This window comes from Gymnodraco acuticeps, unplaced genomic scaffold, assembly GCF_902827175.1.
Source record: "Gymnodraco acuticeps unplaced genomic scaffold, fGymAcu1.1, whole genome shotgun sequence".
Lineage (NCBI taxonomy): Eukaryota > Metazoa > Chordata > Actinopteri > Perciformes > Bathydraconidae > Gymnodraco > Gymnodraco acuticeps.
The window spans coordinates 86006-107890 of record NW_022991885.1 but is presented as its reverse complement, the minus strand read 5'-3'; the positions used below and the strand labels follow the sequence as shown (position 1 = coordinate 107890).

The 21885-nt window shown below is 38.7% G+C and overlaps 1 protein-coding gene across 2 annotated transcripts; it reads left to right on the top strand.

Annotated features, from left to right (window-relative positions):
• Positions 1-3226: 3226 nt before the first annotated feature.
• Positions 3227-21396, top strand: LOC117535498 (ral guanine nucleotide dissociation stimulator-like 1). 2 transcript variants are annotated; one of them, XM_034199987.1, is made up of 17 exons: positions 3227-3507; positions 7677-7966; positions 8948-8992; positions 9101-9300; positions 9416-9567; positions 9657-9905; positions 10655-10758; positions 11075-11159; positions 12497-12568; positions 13092-13178; positions 13992-14024; positions 14618-14739; positions 15830-15919; positions 16685-16814; positions 19516-19815; positions 20808-20922; positions 21011-21396. In XM_034199987.1, exons 1-17 carry the CDS (start codon positions 3484-3486, stop codon positions 21148-21150), a joined length of 2238 nt encoding a protein of 745 aa, XP_034055878.1. In that variant the 5' UTR covers positions 3227-3483; the 3' UTR covers positions 21151-21396. The 2 variants fall into 2 exon arrangements, with proteins under 2 accessions (XP_034055878.1, XP_034055879.1); XM_034199988.1 differs by lacking the exon at positions 12497-12568.
• The last annotated feature ends 489 nt before the right edge of the window (positions 21397-21885 follow it).

Here is a 21885-nt window from a genome sequence, read left to right as displayed (position 1 = left end):
ATTTAAAAATGGCAGTTGCCAACAAATGTCTAAATGAGACGACTAAACGTCATCACGCACAACATTAACCGCCTTTAGCTTAGCGGTGGTGGCGTGAAGTCATGTGACCGTGCTGTAGTTCCTTTATAGCCCAACATTAGCCGCCTTTAGCTTAGCGGTGGTGACTTGAAGTCATGTGACTGTGCTGTAGTTCCTTTATAGCCCAACATTAGCCACCTTTAGCTTAGCGGTGGTGACGTGAAGTCATGTAACCGTACTGTAGTTCCTTTATAGCCCAACATTAGCCGCCTCTAGCTTAGTGGTGGTGACGTGAAGTCATGTGACCGTGCTGTAGTTCCTTTATAGCCCAACATTAGCCGCCTCTAGCTTAGTGGTGGTGACGTAAAGTCATGTGACCGTGCTGTAGTTCCTTTATAGCCCAACATTAGCCGCCTTTAGCTTAGCGGTGGTGACGTGAAGTCATGTGACCGTGCTGTAGTTCCTTTATAGCCCAACATTAGCCGCCTTTAGCTTAGCAGTGGTGACGTGAAGTCATGTGACCGTGCTGTAGTTCCTTTATAGCCCAACGTTATCTTTTTACTACTGGAGATTGCATTTATTCTTCAAAAATTATAAAGTGGTGTTCACATGTGGAGATTATTCTCTTGAACAAAACGTGCAAGTATCATAAACTTTATTTTGCCACACATCTTATTTCTGCAATATTCAAAAATCCTATGGAAAAACCCCATTTGCTTTTGTCGAATGAACCAGGGAGATGCTTTACTTCCGGTCGGCCTACACAAATACGTCATCCCTGCACCACTCTATTAACTTCAATTTGATGTTCACCATTATTACAAAAAGCCTTTCCTCTTAGCATGACCTGATCTAGCTAATGGTCATGTTTTCGTCTATTGCCAGTCCTTTTTCAGAAATCTCTTAAACCACAGTCCTTATTTCAGGCTTTGACTCTTAGCTGATGCCTTTACCTCAAACATACTTTTACATTAAGGTAAACAAACATGTTTTCTAGGAAGATGCCTTAACACATACTCTGGTGAAGTCATCCGATGATGCAATCTGCATTTTAAAGTCCCACTTCACTGACAAATGTGTCAGGCTGATGTTTACCCTTCACTGTGCAGACAGATGTGTGTAGCTTTTGACATTGGAGGATTATTTTCGCATTCATCTGCTGAAGAAATACATTTCTCAGTTGAAGGACTCGTACCTACATGATTTGGTGACTAACTAGTTTGGAAGCCAGTAATTGCTCAACATTAAATTAATGAAAGTGTGATGTGGAAACTTCAGTTCATGGGTAATGAGAACGGACTCTTCAGTGGAGTTTGAGACAAGTTGTGTCTAGTAAATTATCGGCAATAATATCTATCATAATATATCAAAATAACTCTTCATGCCGAATAACCACTGTCAGTTTTATAATATTACACCATTGTTATTCTTGTGTGTGGCTTTTAATGAAACGTTATTGTTGCTGTTCTTCTGAGGCTGAACAAACTTTACCTGCTTAAAATGTTGGGTAACGTTTTGTTTATCCAACAATCATAGGTGGAAGAAGTACTCAGATCTTGTACTTGAGTAAAAGTAGAAGTACTCAGATCTTGAGTAAAAATAGAAGTACTCAGATCTTGTACTTGAGTAAAAGTAGAAGTACCAGAGTGTAGGAATACTCTGTTACACTAAAAGTCCTGCATTCAAAATGTTCCTCAAGTAAAAGTAGAAAAGTATTCTCATCAAAATATAGTGAAAGTAGCGACAGTGAAAGTAGTCGTTGTGCAGATTGGTCCATTTCAGAATAATATATATGATATGTTTTATAATGATTGATCATGAAAGTGTTCTCAAAGCTGGTAAAGGTGCAGCTAGTTTGAAGGACTTTGTATACTGCAGGGTAGCTTGTGAATTTACTCCAGGTGGAACTAAAGTCTGATTTAACACTTGATTAGATTTCACATCATTCATCCACATCTGTGAAGTAACTAAAGGTATTAAATACATGTAGTGGAGGAAAAATACACCATGTACCTCTGAACTATACTGGAGTAGAAATACTAAGTAAGTAGCATAAAATAGAAATACTCAAGTAAAGTACAAGTATCTCAAAATGGTACTCTACTTGAATAATACACTTAGTTACACCACTAGGGGACAATAATAGGTACATTTAATCCAATAGTTGATTATATATTGTAGTCTTGACAACAGTAGTGGATCACCCGACACGACTGATACACTTCCAACTTTCCATGACGTCAATCGATCAAATTCTGCCTCCTATCAGAGGGACAATCTCAACATTTTATATTTCACATCATTCGTCCAGATCTGTAAAGTAACTAAAGTAAAAAGCTGTCAGATAAATGTAGTGGAGTAGCTCCGATATTAAAGTGATGTACACATTAATGTGTCAATAATGATAATACATAATTTATGATTTTTCCATACTACATCATACTTTTACTTTTGATAAAAGTATATTTTAGGATTTCTAATGCAGGACTTTTACATTTAACAGAGTAGTTTTACTATTTATTATTGCTACATTTATTTAACCTTTCTGTTGTCCTTGGGTGAAATCTGACCCGCTTCAAAATGTTTTTATGTCTGAATAAAGATTTGTTTTATGGTAGTGCCAGAAAAATAACACGTGTACTTGTATGCGATGTTTTTTTTAGTTGAAATGTTTTGCATCTGTAGCCTTCTGGATCAATTTTGTGAAATTATTCAACATTTTTGCCTTTTTTAACTCAGAGATTATGATTAATTTAGTGTAAATGAGATCTATTCACCGTACGTTTTGAAAAAGAAGAGTACAATTTTAATCAGAATAAAGTTGGCTTAAATGGCTTAATACGGATTTGGGTAATTATTTATTTAATTTTAGTCGATAGGAAGACAGTACAAGGGTTAAGTAGAAGCCCTGAGTACTTATCCACCTCTGGCTATTTCCAAAGACAAGTACACACACACACACACACACACACACACACACACACACACACACACACACACACACACACACACACACACACACACACACACACACACACACACACACACACACACACACACACACACACACACACACACACACACACGCACACACACGCACACACACACACACACACACACACACCACACCCCTCCTCTGGCTCCTCCCCCTCTCAGAGTACCTCCCTGTATAAAAGCCTGTGAGTTTCAGTCTGATCAGAAACAGGTCTGAACACTTTAACCCTCTCCCTCTGACAGATCCTCACTCCTATGCTGCTGTAGGATGTAGCTGAAACTCTGCAGAGAAACACGTTTTTTACTCTAATGCAGGCGCGTTAATGTAGTCCCAAACAAGATATTAAAAAAGCGTTTTTATTAAATCAACATGCAGCCATAAAGACACTGTTTCGCGAAGTTGGAAGTTTATTTTAAGTGCTTCAATTCCTATCGAGATGGAAAGCAACACTCCTTAGGATACCGGACGACATGGGCAAATGGGAGTTGACAATGGTGAGTAACACACATACTTATATACTTGTGAAATATAAATGGATACATGAGTTACGCTAATCGATAGAGTCTCAGCATTGCTTGTCGTGTAATGTGTTTCCATACAGCCAATCAGAGCGATTCCCTCATGTTATAGGTGTAAATAAATGATAAGGTTTTTGTCCAAAGTGACTTACAAAAAGTGCAATAAACCATGTAGACACAAACTCAGAACAGCCACTCTTTATATTTAAAAACATTAAAAAAAATATATCTGTAATGTAATTTATCCCATGTCTTATCTGCAGTCCAGAAGTTTTTTGTATTTTTTACTAATGCTTCAAACAAGTCTAGCCTCATGTTGTGCCTCTCATGTACAATAATTACATTTAAAACATAGAGACAAACCTCAGTTTTTACTGCAAAATGAATATCTGGCAGTTATTGAAGCACCCAGAATATTAAAGAATACAATACAGATTAAATTGCATGATATTTCCAAATCATGTTGCCATAAATTACATACATCAGGGGTGTCAAACTCAAATACACAGTGGGCCAAAATAAAAAAATGGGTACTAGTCGAGGGCCGGACTGGTTCAATGTTTATTGCAGAACTTATTGAAATGAACTTATTGCACATATTAAACCTGGAACTAACAAAGCTTAAATGATTGCCTATAAAAACAACATTAAACATTAAATAATCAGTTGCATTCATTTCTTATGGCTCTATCTGCATGTTTTTCCTGAGTCATTTCTTATGATTACATTTCTCCACAGGCCAACAACAGCTTCAACAAAACTATTTCCCTCAAAGAGAAAACCAAACATGCACTGTTGTCGTGAGAGACAAAGTGCAGAAGGAAACATCCATTAAACTCAGTGTGCTGCTCTGTGAAGCTAGTTCAGATACTTGGCATCTCATCTTGGGTGCAAGGTCATCAATGTTTGGGCTCAGGCTCTGAGCTGAGGAGACCCTCAGGATTGAGTGAAGGTGTGCGTGCAATATACCGGCGGGCCAGATCTAATAGTAATTACAAATTATCCTGCGGGCTGAAATTAAATCCACCAAGGGCCTGATTTGGCCCCCGGGCCTTGAGTTTGACACATGTGACATACATCCTTGTTTTTATGGGCACAAATTTGACTTTTTTTATTTCATTTTGGGAAGTAACATCAATATAACAAACATTTTTAAACAGTAAGTGTTTTTAACAGACTTGTTCTACTGTTGTTTGAAGATCCCACGGTTTTAACTTTCCTCTGATCTGCAAAAACCGATGCTGCAGAATATCATGACCATGACTGTTTACTTCCTGTGTCTAAGTCTGTCATTCAAGACAGACATGATCTGCTTTTCCATTCAAACCAAAATGCTGTAGACGCCAACATGGAGGAGTGTTGTGGTTTTGGATCTGGATGTCAGTCGTGCTCAGTGCCTCCATCGCTGAGTTACAGTCGGACACAATGCACAGTTTCTCCTCTGTGGAGAAAACAAACGCTCCCAGTTTCTGTGAGGGACAATGGGGTTTGTGTGATACTGGTTAGCAGACAATGCAGCTACACGTCTGTCTCTGCATGAAGACATTTCAATGATTTGCAAATTAGGATGTGAGTCCTCCCGTTTACAGTGGATACGCAATTTAAAACCATTGTTGTGAGCAGGCATGACCTTCAGACATTACTGTACATACAAACAAACTGTTTTGATGGAAGAAGATGGGTAGTGTTTGGACTAATTCTAACCCCTTTTGAGACAAGTGATTTTCTACTTTGGAGCATATTGAATGTTGAGTTGTTTTCACTCCTGAGTGTCTGGATGGATTTGTGAATCATTTGCATGTTAACTAGATAGATTAGACAACGTTTTGCAAGACTGGATGTTATTATACAACACATGAGGCATTTTAAAGGAGGTCTACTAGTGAAGTGTTCTTGTTATGGCTTTGGTTTGGGCATTGGGATTGAAATAAAGAAATCCTGTGTTACAAATTGGGTCAGGAAGTTTGGAAGGCGTGGTATTTTGGAAGTGTCATGGAGGTTTTCATTTACATTTCGTCCAAACGTTATGTTTATTCCAAAAAATAGGATTCTGCGAGATTTAGTTTCCCAGAAATGTGAGAATTGCAGTTTTGTTGCCCCTGGGAAGTCCTCTATATAATTTAAATGCAGTGTACACAGCTGTATCTGTCCCCCTACCAACATTCACGGCTCTAAAAGTAAATCTTCGGAAGATATTGAAACCCTTCTAACATTTTTTTTTTTTTTTAAGGGTGGAAAACGGTGCAATTTTATTGTTAAGTCTGAAAAATAAAATTGAACAACATCAAATTGTAAACAAAACCTGTTTTGTCGTGCAGGAGAGGTGATTTGACTATGCAAAGGAGAAAGAAAACAGTTTCGTTTTGTTTCCTTGAATTTTGAGCAGTAACCCTTAATTAGTTGGTGGTAGCTTATATACATATTGTTAGGCGGCTTCTTTGGAACTGTTTAATTTATGCGTCACAGCTGTTGTACTTCACATAATCAGAGCCTGAACAAGGCGCTCAGTATTCCTACTCGATAAACCCTGGTGCATTGTGTGTGCCGTGTCTAGTGCTATTGAGCGATCTGGAGGAGCCATGACTCATTAATACGTCTCCACGAGATCAAACAAGGTGTGTTCTCATGTCTGAATATATAACAAAAACAGTGTCTATACAAAATCATGACCCTTGTTGCTAAACTAGCTTACAGTCGTCCAAGGCTTTTATTTCATTGGTTACTGAGGAATACTTCTGGGAACTTGTTGGCATTTAGGCTGTGTTTTGCATTTGATGTGCTAACCTTTGATAATCCTGTATTTGTCCATAAACATTCATGTGAACTTATAAAATTCGGGGAAATTTCAGGTTTTTAAATGAAAGTCAGTGGAATAATGGAGTAAGCAAATCCTGCGTAGTTGTATTGGTCCATAAACAAGAACCTATAACGTTCTAGGAAATATCCACTTCCCGTATAATTGTTAAATGGAAACCAAGCACAGGCTAAAACTAACCTGTCCTGAGTAAGCACATTTAGCCTAGTTTCAGTAATCCATAAACGTTCCCATGAACCTATACAACTCTGGGAAATGTCAGGTTTTCTGTGCAATTGTTGCAATGCAAACCAAGCTCTAGCTAACACCAGCATCTAGAGTTTGTGAGGATCTGATAATTATTACCATCACACACTAAGCTGTTTGTGCAGTATTTGTAGACGTGGTTCTTAGTAAGCAGATTTCGCGTAGTTGTTGTGGTTCACATTGGATCATTGGCAGTTGGGATGTTATGTCACTTGTTTGTGTTGGTTCACCTGGACATGGAGGCTCTCTACTATTTTTGCACCCACCCTCTTACCCTGATGTTTTCACCAAAAACATGACTACATATAGTATAGTGTGTATTGCACGTATACCTTTGGTACCCGAGCAGAACAGTGAATGGCACATACCTATACAGTTTTTATAAGAAATCACTCCTGCTTGGACTTTTTCACATTTTATTCTTGCAAGAGTAGTTTATTAATGAGTCAAACAATCAGCTGGTCCTACTTTCTTTTTTTTTTGTAATATATTTTGTATTGACATTTGGCAGCAAACAATTACAGTGTTGTTTCAAGACATAGTAATTGTACATCTGAAGTTTGTCTGTCCAAAAAGCCTTTTTCTTTTTTACACAAAGATAAAATAAAAACAGTAAAAAGTACTGACATTAGGGACTGATCAGGACTACACGGTAAAATCATACGTTTGTAAAAATAAAATCTGGCTTATGAGGTTTTACGAAATCAGTCCACTTTCTCCATCGTGACACAAATAGTTCCAGTTTGTGATTGACAGATGATGTTATCCTCTCCATTGTGTAAATATCCATTGTAATATCCATCCATGCGTTTAACGTTGGGCTATCTGGTGATAACCACTTCCTTGTAAGAGCTTTTTTACTCGCATCCAGCAACAGATTTAATACATATTTGTCTTTTTTTTAGTCCATTCTTGAGGTATGCGTCCAAAAATCAAAGTCTTACTCTCCATGGGCACATGACATTTGAAAGTAAGGCATTATGTATTTCTCTCCAAAAAACCTCAAAAAAAGGAGGAAACACTTTATAATATACTCTTGCAATATTACTTTCACTTACAAGCAATCATTATTTCCCTTCCCCAGAACCCAGTGCAGGAGTGGGGCGAGGAGTTCGAGGATGGCGCGATTTATGGGATTACTCTTCGTCGAGAACCCGTCCCTTCCTCCCCAAACCCCGGAGCGGAGGGTCCATGTTGTGCTTTTGTTCAGTACCGAACCTGCAAGGTGCGGCGTCTGAAAGCTGCCACCCTGGACCTCCTCGTGAATCAGATCCTCGACACTGAGAACCAGGAGCAGGACTACAGCCGCATCTTCCTCTCCACATACAGGACCTTCATCAGTACCTCAAAGCTTATAGAGCTGCTCTTTCACAGGTACAATCAATATTCACATCACTGTATGCCTGGTCTTTGCTTCTTAATGGGTAGTTTGCTGTTTTGTGGAATACACTTATGGGCTTTCTTGCCAAGAGTTCAGAAGATTAATACCACTCATGCCTATACAGCAAATAAGAAGCTACAGCTAGCATCTGGTTAGCTTGGCACCAATGAGGTTGAAAATGCTAGCCTAAGTATATATAAATAACTAGACGAGTGTACTTAAAAAAGTGCAGACTTCAATCAGGTGTGTGTACAGCAACCACTGCAATGTTTGATTACATAAGTACAAAACACGATAGCTTGGAGTGCAAATCTTGACAGGAGCAATTTATAATCCTCAAGTCAATTTTCAGGGAATTACCAGAAATTACTTGTTTTTTTTAAGGGTATGTTAAATGTTTCCAGATATTAACCTAACTGGCTGCTCAGTTAGCTTAGCAACAAACTATTCCTTCAGTGGTAAGAGTTATACATGTCAGTCCCCCTAATTAACATTGTCCATTCAAGCACACTTTTCATAAGTTTCCCTTTGCTTTGGTTGTATGTTTTTATTCCTACTATGCTAATATTTAGAACAGTTAAACCTGTTCTATGGTTTTCCGATCAGAAAGTACAGGCTCATGTTTGAACATGATGAAGAGCCTCAGGTGAAAAGTAATCTCCTTTGTGCTGGATTCTGGGAAAACAACACGGGTGGTGCTTGTTGCTCACGCAGAGTCACCAAGTTGCGTCAGGATCTTTTTATACATTGTGTCGCTGACAAAGCAACCATGTCTTTGATGTAGTAATAAGTACCTAGCAGCAGGTGATCATCATCCTGAGGCTTTCAACAACATCAATTATGGACAGAGTGGTTTTAGACTGTGGTTGGCATGTTTCAAGGTCAGGGTTGGAGGGCAGGAGCAAATGGTAATTAAAAGATATACAGAAAACAGCCAAAGGAGTATAACAAAAGTATGTTTTTCTTCCCATTAGAGACAATGCTGCCTCAGATCTGGACAACAGTGAATGCTACAACAGGTGGGTTACAGATGCTCCTTAATGTACAGTGTTCTTGAACCTATCCGGGTTAGTTTTAATATATTACTCTGGTGTTGTGTAAGTAGTAATGAATCTCTGCCTCCTCAGCCCTCTCTTGGCCTTTGTCCAGACATGGTTGGATGAGTACAGCGAGGACTTCAGGGACTCTCCCCTTCACCCGGCACTCAGGTTGCTTTTGGATCACCTGAGGATCAGTTCTGCAGTTCATCACAACATGCGCAGACAACCTAACTTTAGCTCTTTGGCCGGGCAAACTGAGGCACTGCTCAAGACGTTTCAGAACGAAGGTGATCCTCCATTACATGACACGAACAAATTATAAGGGCTTTCTTTTTGCTATACCATCGTACGAAATGCATAAAGACATGCTCACTGTTTCTTAATTTCTGTGTGTGTCTTCAGAAGCTGATAAAGATGTTAGTTCTGCTGATGAGGAGCAAGATGAGGAGGCTTCTGGTGATGAAGATTCAGGATGTGAGAACTCTCCGGATCAAGGTGGATTCATGGAGTTCTCCGCGGCAGCCATTGCAGATCAACTCACCCGAATGGACTCGGTATGTGAGAGGATGGAATTTATTTCCACCATTTCTTGGGTTTTACATTCGTAATCAAAGACTAATGATTGGTTTTCATGGCGTTTCAGGCTCTGTTTGTCAAAGTGGTGCCGTACCAGTGTCTGGGATGTGTGTGGTCGCAACGAGACAAGAAGGAAAACATGTCTCCCACCATCCGAGCCACCATTGTGCAGTTCAACGCCGTCACTAACCGGGTCATCATGTCCCTGCTCTGCCAGCCTACAGATGCCAACTTCAGTCCAACTTCCTCCAACGGGCCTCAAACCTCACCGGGTCAAAGGGCCCGCATCATAGAGAAGTGGATCAGAGTAGCACAGGTTAGTGGCTAAAGACGTAGCTTAACTCAACCCAAAGATAGGACTTCTTTGACTAGTCCTTTACAGAGATGGCAAAAGTACATGCATACTTTACTCAAGTAGAAGTACAGATACTCGTGTTTAAAAATACTCTGGTAAAAATAGAAGTACTGACTAAACTTCTTTACTCAAGTAAAAGTAAAGAGGCTTTGAAATGTGCTTCAGTAAAAAGTACCCATAACTAGCAGCTGTTTTAAAGAGTACCTGACCTCCCTTTATATTAATAGAACAATAATGTCATTGTTAGCTAATGAATGTTTCCATGCTGAACAACGGCAACATGACAACGTTTTCATTGGTCCCTCTTCTTTAGAGAAGAGCAGGAAATGATGGATACACGGATCGTGTTCAAATCAATAGGCACGCAATGACTCTAAAGAATAATGATCACGCCACCAAACACACATTCAAACTAAAGGAACCAGCATGTTTGGAAAATGTAAGAAGTAGAAAGTACAGGTATTTGTGTTCAACATGTAAGAAGTAGAAAGTACAGGTATTTGTGTTTTTTAGAAAGTAAAACAAAATAAGTAGTGGAGTAAAGTACTGATACCAGAACAATTTACTTAAGTACAGTAACGAAGTATTTGTACTCCACTACTTCCCACCTCTGGTCCTTTATCACCATATGCCAACACAAAGAATGGTTAACAATACAATTCGATTTTAAATGAGGTGAACCCACTGAATGCTCGTTGTTTGCTCTGCAGGATTGTCGTCGGTTGAAGAACTTCTCCTCTCTCAAGGCCATCCTGTCGGCCCTTCAGTCTAATGCAGTTTACAGGCTGAGAAAGACCTGGGCTGCCGTTAACAGGTAGGGTTAGAGACGTCTCAAAGGCCACATTTCTGTCCCTCTCTGTGTCACTTTTATGTTGTTTTCTACATAATCGTCCTTTTAATGAGGACATTGAACCCTCATCGAGTGCAATTCAATGTCACTGACTGAGCAAGTCAGCAAATGTCTTGCTTCTTGGTGACATAAGGGTCATCAACAACGCAGTTAACAATAACTGAAGCATAACTTCATGTTGTTGCTTTAAGGCATTAACATCTGGTCATGTTTTATAGTATTCAAATGTCTAGTTTTGGGCAAAATGGCTGCATATTTAATACATTTTGTCTCGTTGTAGGGATAGCATGGCGACGTTTGATAACCTCTGGGAAACCTTCCCTGATGAGAACTGTGTTCTGACCAACAGAGAGCTCCTGCTGGAGGTGAGAAGGAAAATGTGTTTACAGTGTTTACCTTTGCAACGTTTATATGCATCTTTGTAATTCAAATCACAAAAAGGTTAAAGGGAGATGGATGTTTCAAATGCAGTTTGAATTGTACACATCTTTACAGCCATTGTCAAAATATCAATGTGAGGAGTAAAGAAAACAGTCTTGCCCACGGTGACAGTGTATAATTAACCTAGTATAACATCAGTGAACTGTAATCTGTGTGTGATTTAAACACCCAGGGAAACGTACATTGAACGTTTTGACCTATAGGGAAAAATCTGTAAAATCCGTTTACATAAAACCCTTTAAACGGTCTTATAAATGTGTCGCATTAGCTGGGAAACATAGGAGCCTGGGAACATATATATACACACCTGATGATACTGTATGTAGTTCATGTGGAATTGTCTCACTGTGTAAAATAATGTAGGTAGATAGAAGATAGTCTACAGTAAATGCTACCTGACAAGAACAACTGATAAGGTGGTAATCTTCCTATATATTTCAATGGAAAATATTTTTCCTACGTTTGCATCTAAGCACTGATATCAACCACCTGTTGCATACAGAGAATAGTACATTCAATATGTTACGTATTGAAACCATGTCTGGGAATGATTGTCCTCCTAAGCACATGGATTTATCTTTTTATAATCATTACAAAAGATACATTTTTCAAGTTTAATATTTACAGAAATGTTTAACAGATAGTTAATGGGAAACCAGACGCCTGCAGCACATTGTGTTCCCTCTTTTCGCTTATGAAATCCTCTTAAGGCAGCTGCGTCAGAGGTGACTTTTGTCTAGTGAAAGGACTCTAAGGTCAATAGATCATAGAAAGACTGGCATTATCTGCACATACACAGAAGTATGAATTGCTTTAAAATACCATCCAAAGATATCCACTTGGATGTCTTTCTAAATGTCCCACTTTTGTTAACTTCTTCTCATTTTCACTTTCCAATATACTGTAGTTGCATCATTCAGGTGCAGCCCTTTTATCAAAGGAGGCATTTCTCTGTTTAACCTCAGTGACTCACACATTTGTTTACAGCCTAATCGCTGCTTTTCATAGATATAACATACAAAGACTTCCGAGAGAAAGCTTGAAAGTGGCCTCCCTCCCTTTGCACAAGATAATAATTAAACAGGATATCCAAGTTAATGTATAATAAGTGTTATTCTTGTGTTGAAGAACCTGCTTCACAAGCATGCATGCATTTTGTCCATGCTCCTTCATTCAAACAAACAAAAATATGCTGGTAAGGTTAAATCATTTAAAATATCACCTCCAACTGAATATAGTTCTGTCTGACCTACTTCGACAGGATGGAGGCGCAGCGGCTGTAAATAACATTTCCCCAAAGATATCGAAGAGGTGTCCGATCCCCAGACAGATGGTAAGCCATATCTCAGGATCAGAAAGGATTGAGATATGTTGAAGCGAGAGCCAGATGTGATACATTTGCTTTTTCACAATGTTCATTTTTCTTGTGAAATTGTCTTTTTTTTTTTCTTCTACCTGGGGCAGGGCTTAGTTTCAGCTTTTCACAATCTCACATGCAACCCTATTATACAACGTTAAAAGCCACCAGAGAGCGGGTTTCTCTCCGTGTGGGTGGAGTATGTCTGGCATGGCAGATACCCAAACCTATCTTTAGCCTCGCTCTGAGCTGAACAAGTTTCAAATGGCCCCAGATCACCGGGATTATAGGACAGTAATAATAGACCAGACTGGGGTCTTTTATGAGTCATATGCACATTCTCCTGGGCCGTAACGTGAACCCACAGTGCTGCTAAATGGGATTTGCCTTGTGTGAATGCATTAAATAAAAAAAAAAGCTAATGACTGTTTAAAAAGACACAAATAACCACACACAGTGACACAGGAAACTTTAACCCTTCTTCCATGTGTGTCTGCAGAGTGCCTCCAATGGAGTGGTTCCTTACCTGGGCACATATCTGACCGTCCTCACCATGCTGGACACTGCTCTGCTAGACACTGTGGAGGTAAATAATGTAGCCTTAATACAGTTCCTCTGTTTAATATTTGACAGTGTTAACATTAAATAGTTAGGTATATACTGTGTACAGTAAAAATATGTCTTTCATGAATTTTCACCTTCAATCCCTCCTTTTCTGCATTTGTAAGGAGTATGCTAGTTTTATTACTCTGTTTTGCTAGTTGCAGTCTGCTTAAATACAATTCATTTTCAAATTTAAACCAATATGGCAAATTAATCAACAATTTCATAAATGTTAATGTAATCTAAAGGTAGCTTTACTTCAGATAATTATGTGAGTTCAATGGGATTCAAAATGGTAGCTACAAAATTCTGCTAAGCTAACGTTAGCTACCCTTAGCAGGTGTTTAGTCAAGTTTTGATTAGTTACCGACTCATTTAGCTACTCAAACAATATTAACTAAATGACTAAGATGTCAGTTTAACCAAATGTATATGTTATCTTATTTACAGAGCTAAAGAAAATCGACATAAGGACATTTCGTTTTAGCTATCATCAGCTAGCTTGATATTAGCCTTCTTGTTTTAGCTTTCTAGTAGTATTTGGTTGTGTATACATATTGGAAACATGACATTTTGATTACCTTCATTACAGCTGTGTTATTATATTATCATATTGTTTTGAAGAATTCACGGGAGGTATGTTAACATGTTAAAGACCATTTAAGTGACATTTATACTGCTCTTAATAATAAATAGGGATGTTAGGAAAAAACAATAAAAGATAACAAATTATACTATTACTTGATCCAATAAATCATTGTTATATATTCAATATACATTCTTTCTCTTTTGACAGGGTGGGCTCATAAACTTTGAGAAGAGGAGAAGGGTAAGTGGTTCCTTTTTGTACCGTATTTTATGTATTCACTTTTATTTTTTAAACAAAACGAAGTACAAAGTGTCCTTGTACATTTCTGTCAGCACTGACTTAATGGTGTAGCTGGGTGTGTGCAGTATATTTGCATTGTCAGAATAAACAGGGACATTTTGTCTTTTCAGTAGGACATGATGAAAGCTAAAGAAAGGTTTAAACAAATTCAATTCAAATTCATAGGTTTTATTGTCATATGCACATAAGCTACAGTGTAGAAATGGCAATGAAAATCTTCTGACCTGAGCTCCTCCAACAATGCAACATAATAAAATAAAGAATAGTGCAAGAAGTCTATACACGTAAATAGAATATGACAAGAACAGAATATTAAATTAAATAATGTACATTAAGACTGAATGAAATACGGTTTATTACGGTGATAGCTATTTTATATAAATAAGTAGATTGCAAGATGACAAACAGGAATGTTTATCGGGGCACTTAACAGAGCTCAGGTGTCATTTTTAGACATTTACATATCTCTTTAAGGATCACTTTACATCCCGTTCATTCTGTTTTAATCCTCTGTCCTTTCTGTCTCCCTGCAGGAGTTTGATGTTTTGTCTCAGATCCGTGTGCTGCAGATGTCCTGCTCCCAGTACAACCTGCCCCATCACTCCAGAATCTCTGCCTGGCTGCGGGGAAGCAAGCTGCTCACAGACCTGGAGAGGTGAGCTTCTTTGTTTATTGGGTTTTTTCAACAGCATACAGTTATTCTACCAGAGCATGTATCAGAAGTAGGTAAAGAAATCTTCACTTTATAGAAAAATAGGTACAGTAACAATGTAAATACCGCTTAATACCAAACAAAATCCCACACAGACGGAAGACAAACAGACATACAAAAACAGACAAACAACAAATAAATGAATAGAAAACCAGTCAGCTAAAACAAAAATGTCAATAATAAACAATACATGTCAGTACGGCAGCACCTCCTCCCCGCGACAACCCGTTCAGTGTTGGGTGGAGAGGTGAGCTTCAATAAAAAGTGGTTTAATATTCCCATCATATCCCTGTGATCGGATCCCAAGCAGAGGGAACGCCCGCTGAAATTCCCAATAAAAGTTACATAATCTGAATTATGCGTTGTTAAAATTCTTCTGCTGTCAATAAAACCTCCTCATGGACGAATAAACGTGCGTTGCTTCTATCATTTCCCATTGAATTAGGTGCAGCATCAAAGTGTCCTGTTAAACTGAGCTTTTATTATCAGTGGCTAACAAGGATCTCACCTTGTCGTAAAGAAGCCATTCTTCCTCCATTATATAATTACCAGAGCAGTTATGAACCTATGCCAAATAGTAGAAGTGTCCATTTACAATAAATAATACACAATACATAAAGTTACAATTTGTTATTAAGAACATTGTTTTAATCTGGACAAGAACAATGTGATAAATAAACAAATGACAACAACAAATATTTTACTTTTCTTAAATTATTACTGCCACTATTGTCACCCCAGATTTTCCTTATTAGTGTTTGTATTTCATTTTAAGTGATATCATATTTTCTGCTACAATACTTTCAATGTAGGAAATGTTATTACAAGTGCTTAACAAAAAACTAACAAAAAGACAATATATGATCATTTTAAAGTCAAATAAAACATGGGCTGTAAAGAATAATAGAAACCTGAGAATTGGCTAAAATGTGAAAATAACTTTATTTACAAAAAAAAAAAAAATGAAAATATCAAAATGTTCCCAGTAAAAACAACATTTTCCTCAGTAAATGAATATATGTTTTTGTTCCAGCTATGACCTGTCGAGGCAGCTGGAGCCTCCGGTGGATCTGTGTTCTCCGACCTCCTGGAGACACCGCACGCTCACAAAGAAACTCTCCTCGTGAGTACGCTGCTGCGCTTGCTGTTAAATGTGCAAACATTTCACTATGTACACTACACACACTCACACACCTTTAAACAACACATGAACACTAAAGTCACAGTGGGTGAAGAGAGTGTTCACGTTGCTACAACAAGATGTAATCTGTTGTTAAGGAGTGTGATTTGTTGTATGAAATGTTTACACACAGTAAAAGGAAAATGTATTCTGTAATAAAGTTGGGCTGTTCTGAATAGTTTAAATATTTTCCCATATGTATTTGTTTTGTTTAAAGTCCATATTTCTGCACAGTTGATAAAGCTGAGGCTAAACCAGTATTATATTACTTTTTACAATTAGATCCTAGTCGTGCTTAGGATTATATTTATATTTATACAACCCCAAATATAAAAAAAGAAAATCTAGGCATCCATATAGTGATATAAAAAAATGTGATTACAAAAATGTGTATTTATGTTGAGGAAAAATGTGAGATATATATATTCAAAATTGAGTTATCAATTAATAAAGGTGAATTCATAATCCAATTTAATGACCTTATTTATATTGAAGATGACTTGATTTGATTATGTTCAAGAAAAATACACTGCGTCATAACCCTAAATAAAAACAGAGACAAACCATTGAAGCTTCATTATGAACACTTTAATTGTAAATAAACTCAATTTTAAAAAAAATGAAAAAGTTACCAACACTTGTGATGTATGTTTATTGCAGCATTATTTTTGTCTTTGACTGGTTCTCATGGTGTCTCTCTCTCCTCAGCCTCCTCACAGTGAGCGACGGCTCTAAAAAGGTCCCGGCCGATCAGATCAGCGTCTCCTCCTCCGGGTCCAGCGGCTCAGAGATGGAGGATCTGTCCTGCCCAAACTCCACCTGCTCCCTCGGGCTGCAGGTAAACAGCTGCGTGTGTGTGTGTGGCCTAGCATTACTATACTTGTGGGGACCTAAATCTGTTTACACAGTCACGTGTGGGGACTCGCCTCCCTTATGGGGACAAATTGGAGGTCCCCATGAGGGGAATCATTAATGTTAGGGTGAAGACTTGGTTAGGTTTAGGGTTAGGCATGTGTTGGTTATGGTTAAGGTTAGGATAAGTCTCCAGGAAATGCATGTAAGTCAATGTAATGTCCCCTGAAGTGATGTATACATGGTGTGTGTGTCCTGTCCTCACCACAGTGCCGTCTCTGTTAGTCACGCTTCATCTCATGCTATCGTGTGTTCAGAGAAACAGCCTCTGTTTACACGTCACAAACAATCGTGAGGCTTCAGGCATCTGTAACGACAGACACTCTGAACGGCCCTTTTTGACCTACATTACTGAAGTACTTATGTCACACCTGGAATAGGACTACAACTAACACGTCCACATTTTATTTACAAAGCCCAATGTCACAAACACATTGGTCTCAGTGGGCTTTACAGATCAACAAACATGAAGGACATTATACTAATAAAATAATGTGTGACAAGTGTGGTCCTTATTCCACGGTGTGACATTTCTTTTTTTGATCTGACCAAATTTCTATTTCTTTTTTTGAGTTTAGTGAAAATAAGTCAGAATTCTGAGATAAAAGTCAGATTTTCCCCCAAAATTATATATTTTTTTCTTTAAATTATTTTAATAAATAATAATAGTTATAATCTAGTACATATTTGTGACCCGCTCTATTGAAATCAGTCGGAAGTCGCAACGGCTCATTTAAAAATAAACGTGGAGTTGTGTAAAAACTAGTTTTTCGGGGTTCGGGTGTTTTGTTTGATTTGAAATAAACAAAGTCTTGGCTTTCAGAATATGAAACTTTTATTTCCAAAATCAAACGATAAATACATTTTTGAAGCTTGTAAAGGGAAGAAGACAGCTCTCACTCGCCACTCTGCTGTTCCGCAGCGCCGCCCCCCTCCCTCCGGCTGACATTATGAATGTAAGGCGTATAGTAATCATAGATAACACGGCAGGGTCCGCTACAGTTTGTTTTCATCTGATTTCAATTAAAGGTCCCATGTCATGCTTTTCCGGTTATCACCCGTCCCCTTGTGTGTTATGAAGGTTTTTATGCATGTAAACGGTGTGCAGAGTCAAAACCCTCAACGTACACCCTGTAGCGAGTAAAACTCTAACACAGAAAATACCTCCCCAAAACGCCTCGTTGGAGATACGTCTGTCCATTTGATTCTTCCGGGTACATCATGATGTCATGTCGTCCCCGGAACGAAATGGACCAATCCGTGGAGCCGTTACGTTAAGCCCCCGCTGATTGGTCCAAATTGACCAATCCACGGACTTCCTCACACACACACTCAGTGCAGGCAGCTCTGCTGATTTCTCCTCCCTGGCTGCAGGCTGATAACAGACAGTTGGGATCGCGGCGAAATTCTCTCTGCAGACCCATTCTCTCCGCAGACCCATTCTCACAGCGTTTATCAACCTTTGTCTTACTCAATATCAAGCCACACTTATTGTTTTTACTTCGGCTGTGACTTTGTGTGTGCTCAGGATGAGTTTGGCTGTGTATCGCTAAACAAGGAAATCACACCTCCACGGAGCTCAGCGCGATTCACAACGTCCCAACTGGTTCCGACCAATCGGAGCACACTGGGCTCACAGGGAGGGGGGGGGGGGGGGGGCAAGAGCTGCAACGAGCCGTTTAGTGGAGAGAGTGAATACTGCTGAATACACACATACTTTACAGAGATGCTGTATGCGAAACCAATGTGAGTTTGGAAAATTGCACAGTATAAATCTATTCTAGTAGACCTCAATGGAATTATGATCAGTGGAAATGGCCATGACATGGGACCTTTAAACAAACTCTTGGCTTTCAGAATATTAAACTTGTTTCGGCAAATTCAGATGATAAATACAACTTTGAAGCTTCGGCATAATTACAAGCGGAGAACGGAGTAACTTGACGTCACAGCAGGCAGAACAACAGCCGGTGTTTCTCGTGAGGGTTTTCCCCGGGAAACAAACACAATACACACAAACGCAAAAATACACAAACACAAACGCGAGCTTCCCCCAGAACAGTAATCCAAACGAAAATATCTTCCCTCCGTAGTACTTTGATCATTTGCTAATAACCAATCAGATCGATGGATTCCAGAGAAGAGGAAACTTTGAAGGCCGTTTTCTCAAAACGATGACTCGGTGACAGTCAGTATATAATGTGACATATTTAGCTTAATATTTGGAGTACAACAACAATCCTGATATCATTAGAAAGCTAGGAGTCTCCTCTTTCCAGCAGTGTATTCAACTCAAAATGTGTCTTCGGGTCAATGCGACTGATTTCGATAGAGCAGGTCACATATAACAAATATGACATTCATTTCATAAGCCAAATTATATAAATAGGTTTTCAGCTAAATGTTAGAGGTTTAAAAAAGAAAATGGGCTCCACTGAATAACTCTAAACGACATGTTGTTGTCTTAGTACCTGTACTCTGTGCAATGACAGTAAAGTCATCTAATCTAATAACATTGGGATGCGTTCTCTGCTGAAGTCATTCATGAAACATTAGAAATAATTAGAGAATAGTTCCCATCACCCTCATTAATAATCTCACCCTCCCTTTTCTTCTCTATTCTCCAGTCTTTTCACGGCTCCTGCACCAACGTGTCTGAAGCCTTCTCCCCCTGCTCCTCTTTGTCCTCCCCCTGCTCCTCTGCTGCCTCCTCTCCAGACTCCTCCACTCCTTCCTCCTCTTCCTCCTCCTCTTCCTCCCCCTGTGGGACCTGTGCTCGTCCGAAGCCCCCCCCTCCCTCTCAGCACAAGCGCTCGGTGTCGATGACGTTGCTGCCGCTGTACAACCGCCAGGTGGACGACTCGTGCATCGTGAGGGTCAGCGTGGAGCTGGGTCAGAGCAACGGGAACATGTACAAGAGCATCCTGGTGAGTTTATACCCAGCACTGATTTGACGTAAAAGGATTCGGGTCAAATGTGAACGTCTTATTTCAGTTGGGACTTTTCCAACTTTGTTTTTTCCAATCCAAGTTTATTTATATAGCACATTTAAAAACCAAAGTGCTGTCCATCAATACATATATAAAAAGGAAGCCTAAATACATTTAGACAAAACTGATAGGACAAAAAGAAACTAATGTAAAAGCACGAGACAACAATAAAACCATACAGACTGACTGAGAAGAAAAAAAGTTTAACTCAGATATTACTCATTTTTAATATTATAATAATTAGAAAATATATATATATATATATAAACACATAGGAAGTTAAGTGAAAACTGTTAACATATGCAATAAAGATTAAATAAAATATCTATGTAATAAAGGATTGAATGTAAACATTTGCATTTAAAGATATTACGAAAATAAAATGACAATAAATATCAAATAAAACGTGCACAATATATACAATACGTTTCAGTATGTTATTGCTACTTTAATCAAAAAATCTCCCTTAAGGACATAACAATTGAATCAATAAGGACAGTATGTGTATATATGTCAATCAACAAGTAAAGCAGATTAATAATGATAATTATGTATAGATTATAAATAATTTAGGGACAAGGGGGTGAGATTAAATAAATGATACTTCTTCTCACTCCTTTTCAAACACGAGATGTGGGACTGTTCATGTTGCTAATGCTGTTGTTGTTGTTGTAAATGTGACTTTGTTGTTTTGTCTCTTACATGACTATGCACTGCAACATTTTTTGTTTTGTTATTATTTATTTTACTTGTTCGAAATACATGTATGTATCAATCAATAACTTTAAAAATGAGAGAGATTTTTCTTAAAAACAAAAATAAGCCAATTACTTCGCTAAAACGTAAACACATCTATCAAAGCTCCTTAACATTGACTTTCTCTAGGATAAACTCAATCAGTGTTTTTTTAAATTGTTTTTCATGTCTAGTTGACGAGCCAGGATAAAACAGCGCACGTGATCCAGAGAGCGTTGGAGAAACATCACCTGGAGCTCATGGACTGGCAGGACTTCACGCTGACGCAGCTCATCTCCTCGGAGAGAGGTCAGAATACACTCCTTTCTAAATACAGTGAAAGAAGTGCTGAAAATAAGACTCATTTTGACCATATTTCCTGTGTTTTTCTTTGCAGAGTTGCTCATACCGGACAAAGCCAACGTCTTCTACGCCATGTCCACAACGGCAAACTTTGACTTTGTTTTACGCCAATACCCAAAAGGCCAGAAGAAACCTCTGAGGGCCACGTGTAGCCTCGGACGAAACACAAAGTGAAATACTAACCCTGCACCTGATGGGACTCTCGTTGAAAATTATATTAATTTTTAATAATTATTTTATAAGAAAAGTAGGCTCTCTAAGATGGTCTGTCCTTTTTTTTTTTTTCTTGGATACCAAAGAGGTTTTTATGTGGAATGAAGATAATGCAGAAGCACTTTATGAAGGAGAACAGAGACAAAAATGATCTGGATCGGACATCTTTTATTTCCTTGTGGAATAAACTTGGATCCTTAAAAAAAACATTCCTTGACTCTTCCTGAGATATTTGGATCACATGTTCAAACACTGATTGATTTTAAAGGGGCTGTCTGACACCAGAGCCCAGTCTGCTCTGATTGGTCAGCTGGCCGGCTCTGTTCTGATTGGTCAACCGCTTTCAGATGTCCCGCCCCTTAGCCGATCACGTACAATGTGTTGGAGCGCTAGCCAATAGAAGCGTGTTACTTAGTGATATTCAGGAAGGGTTAGGAAGGGGAAGGCTAACCCTAACCAGATATGTTCAAAGGAGTTCAATGGAGGCATGGGGGGGGGGGGGGGGGGGGACACAGGGATTTAGCCTTTGCAGACCATTTACATGCACTAAAACCTATATAACACACTACAGAAAAGGGAAACTCCTAAAAGCCTAACGGGGCCTCTTTAATTCTCGATCAAACCCTGCCTGTGTCGATGACCTAGCTTGAACATTGTGTAAATGCCGGTGCCATTAATAACCTGTGTTACTAAAGG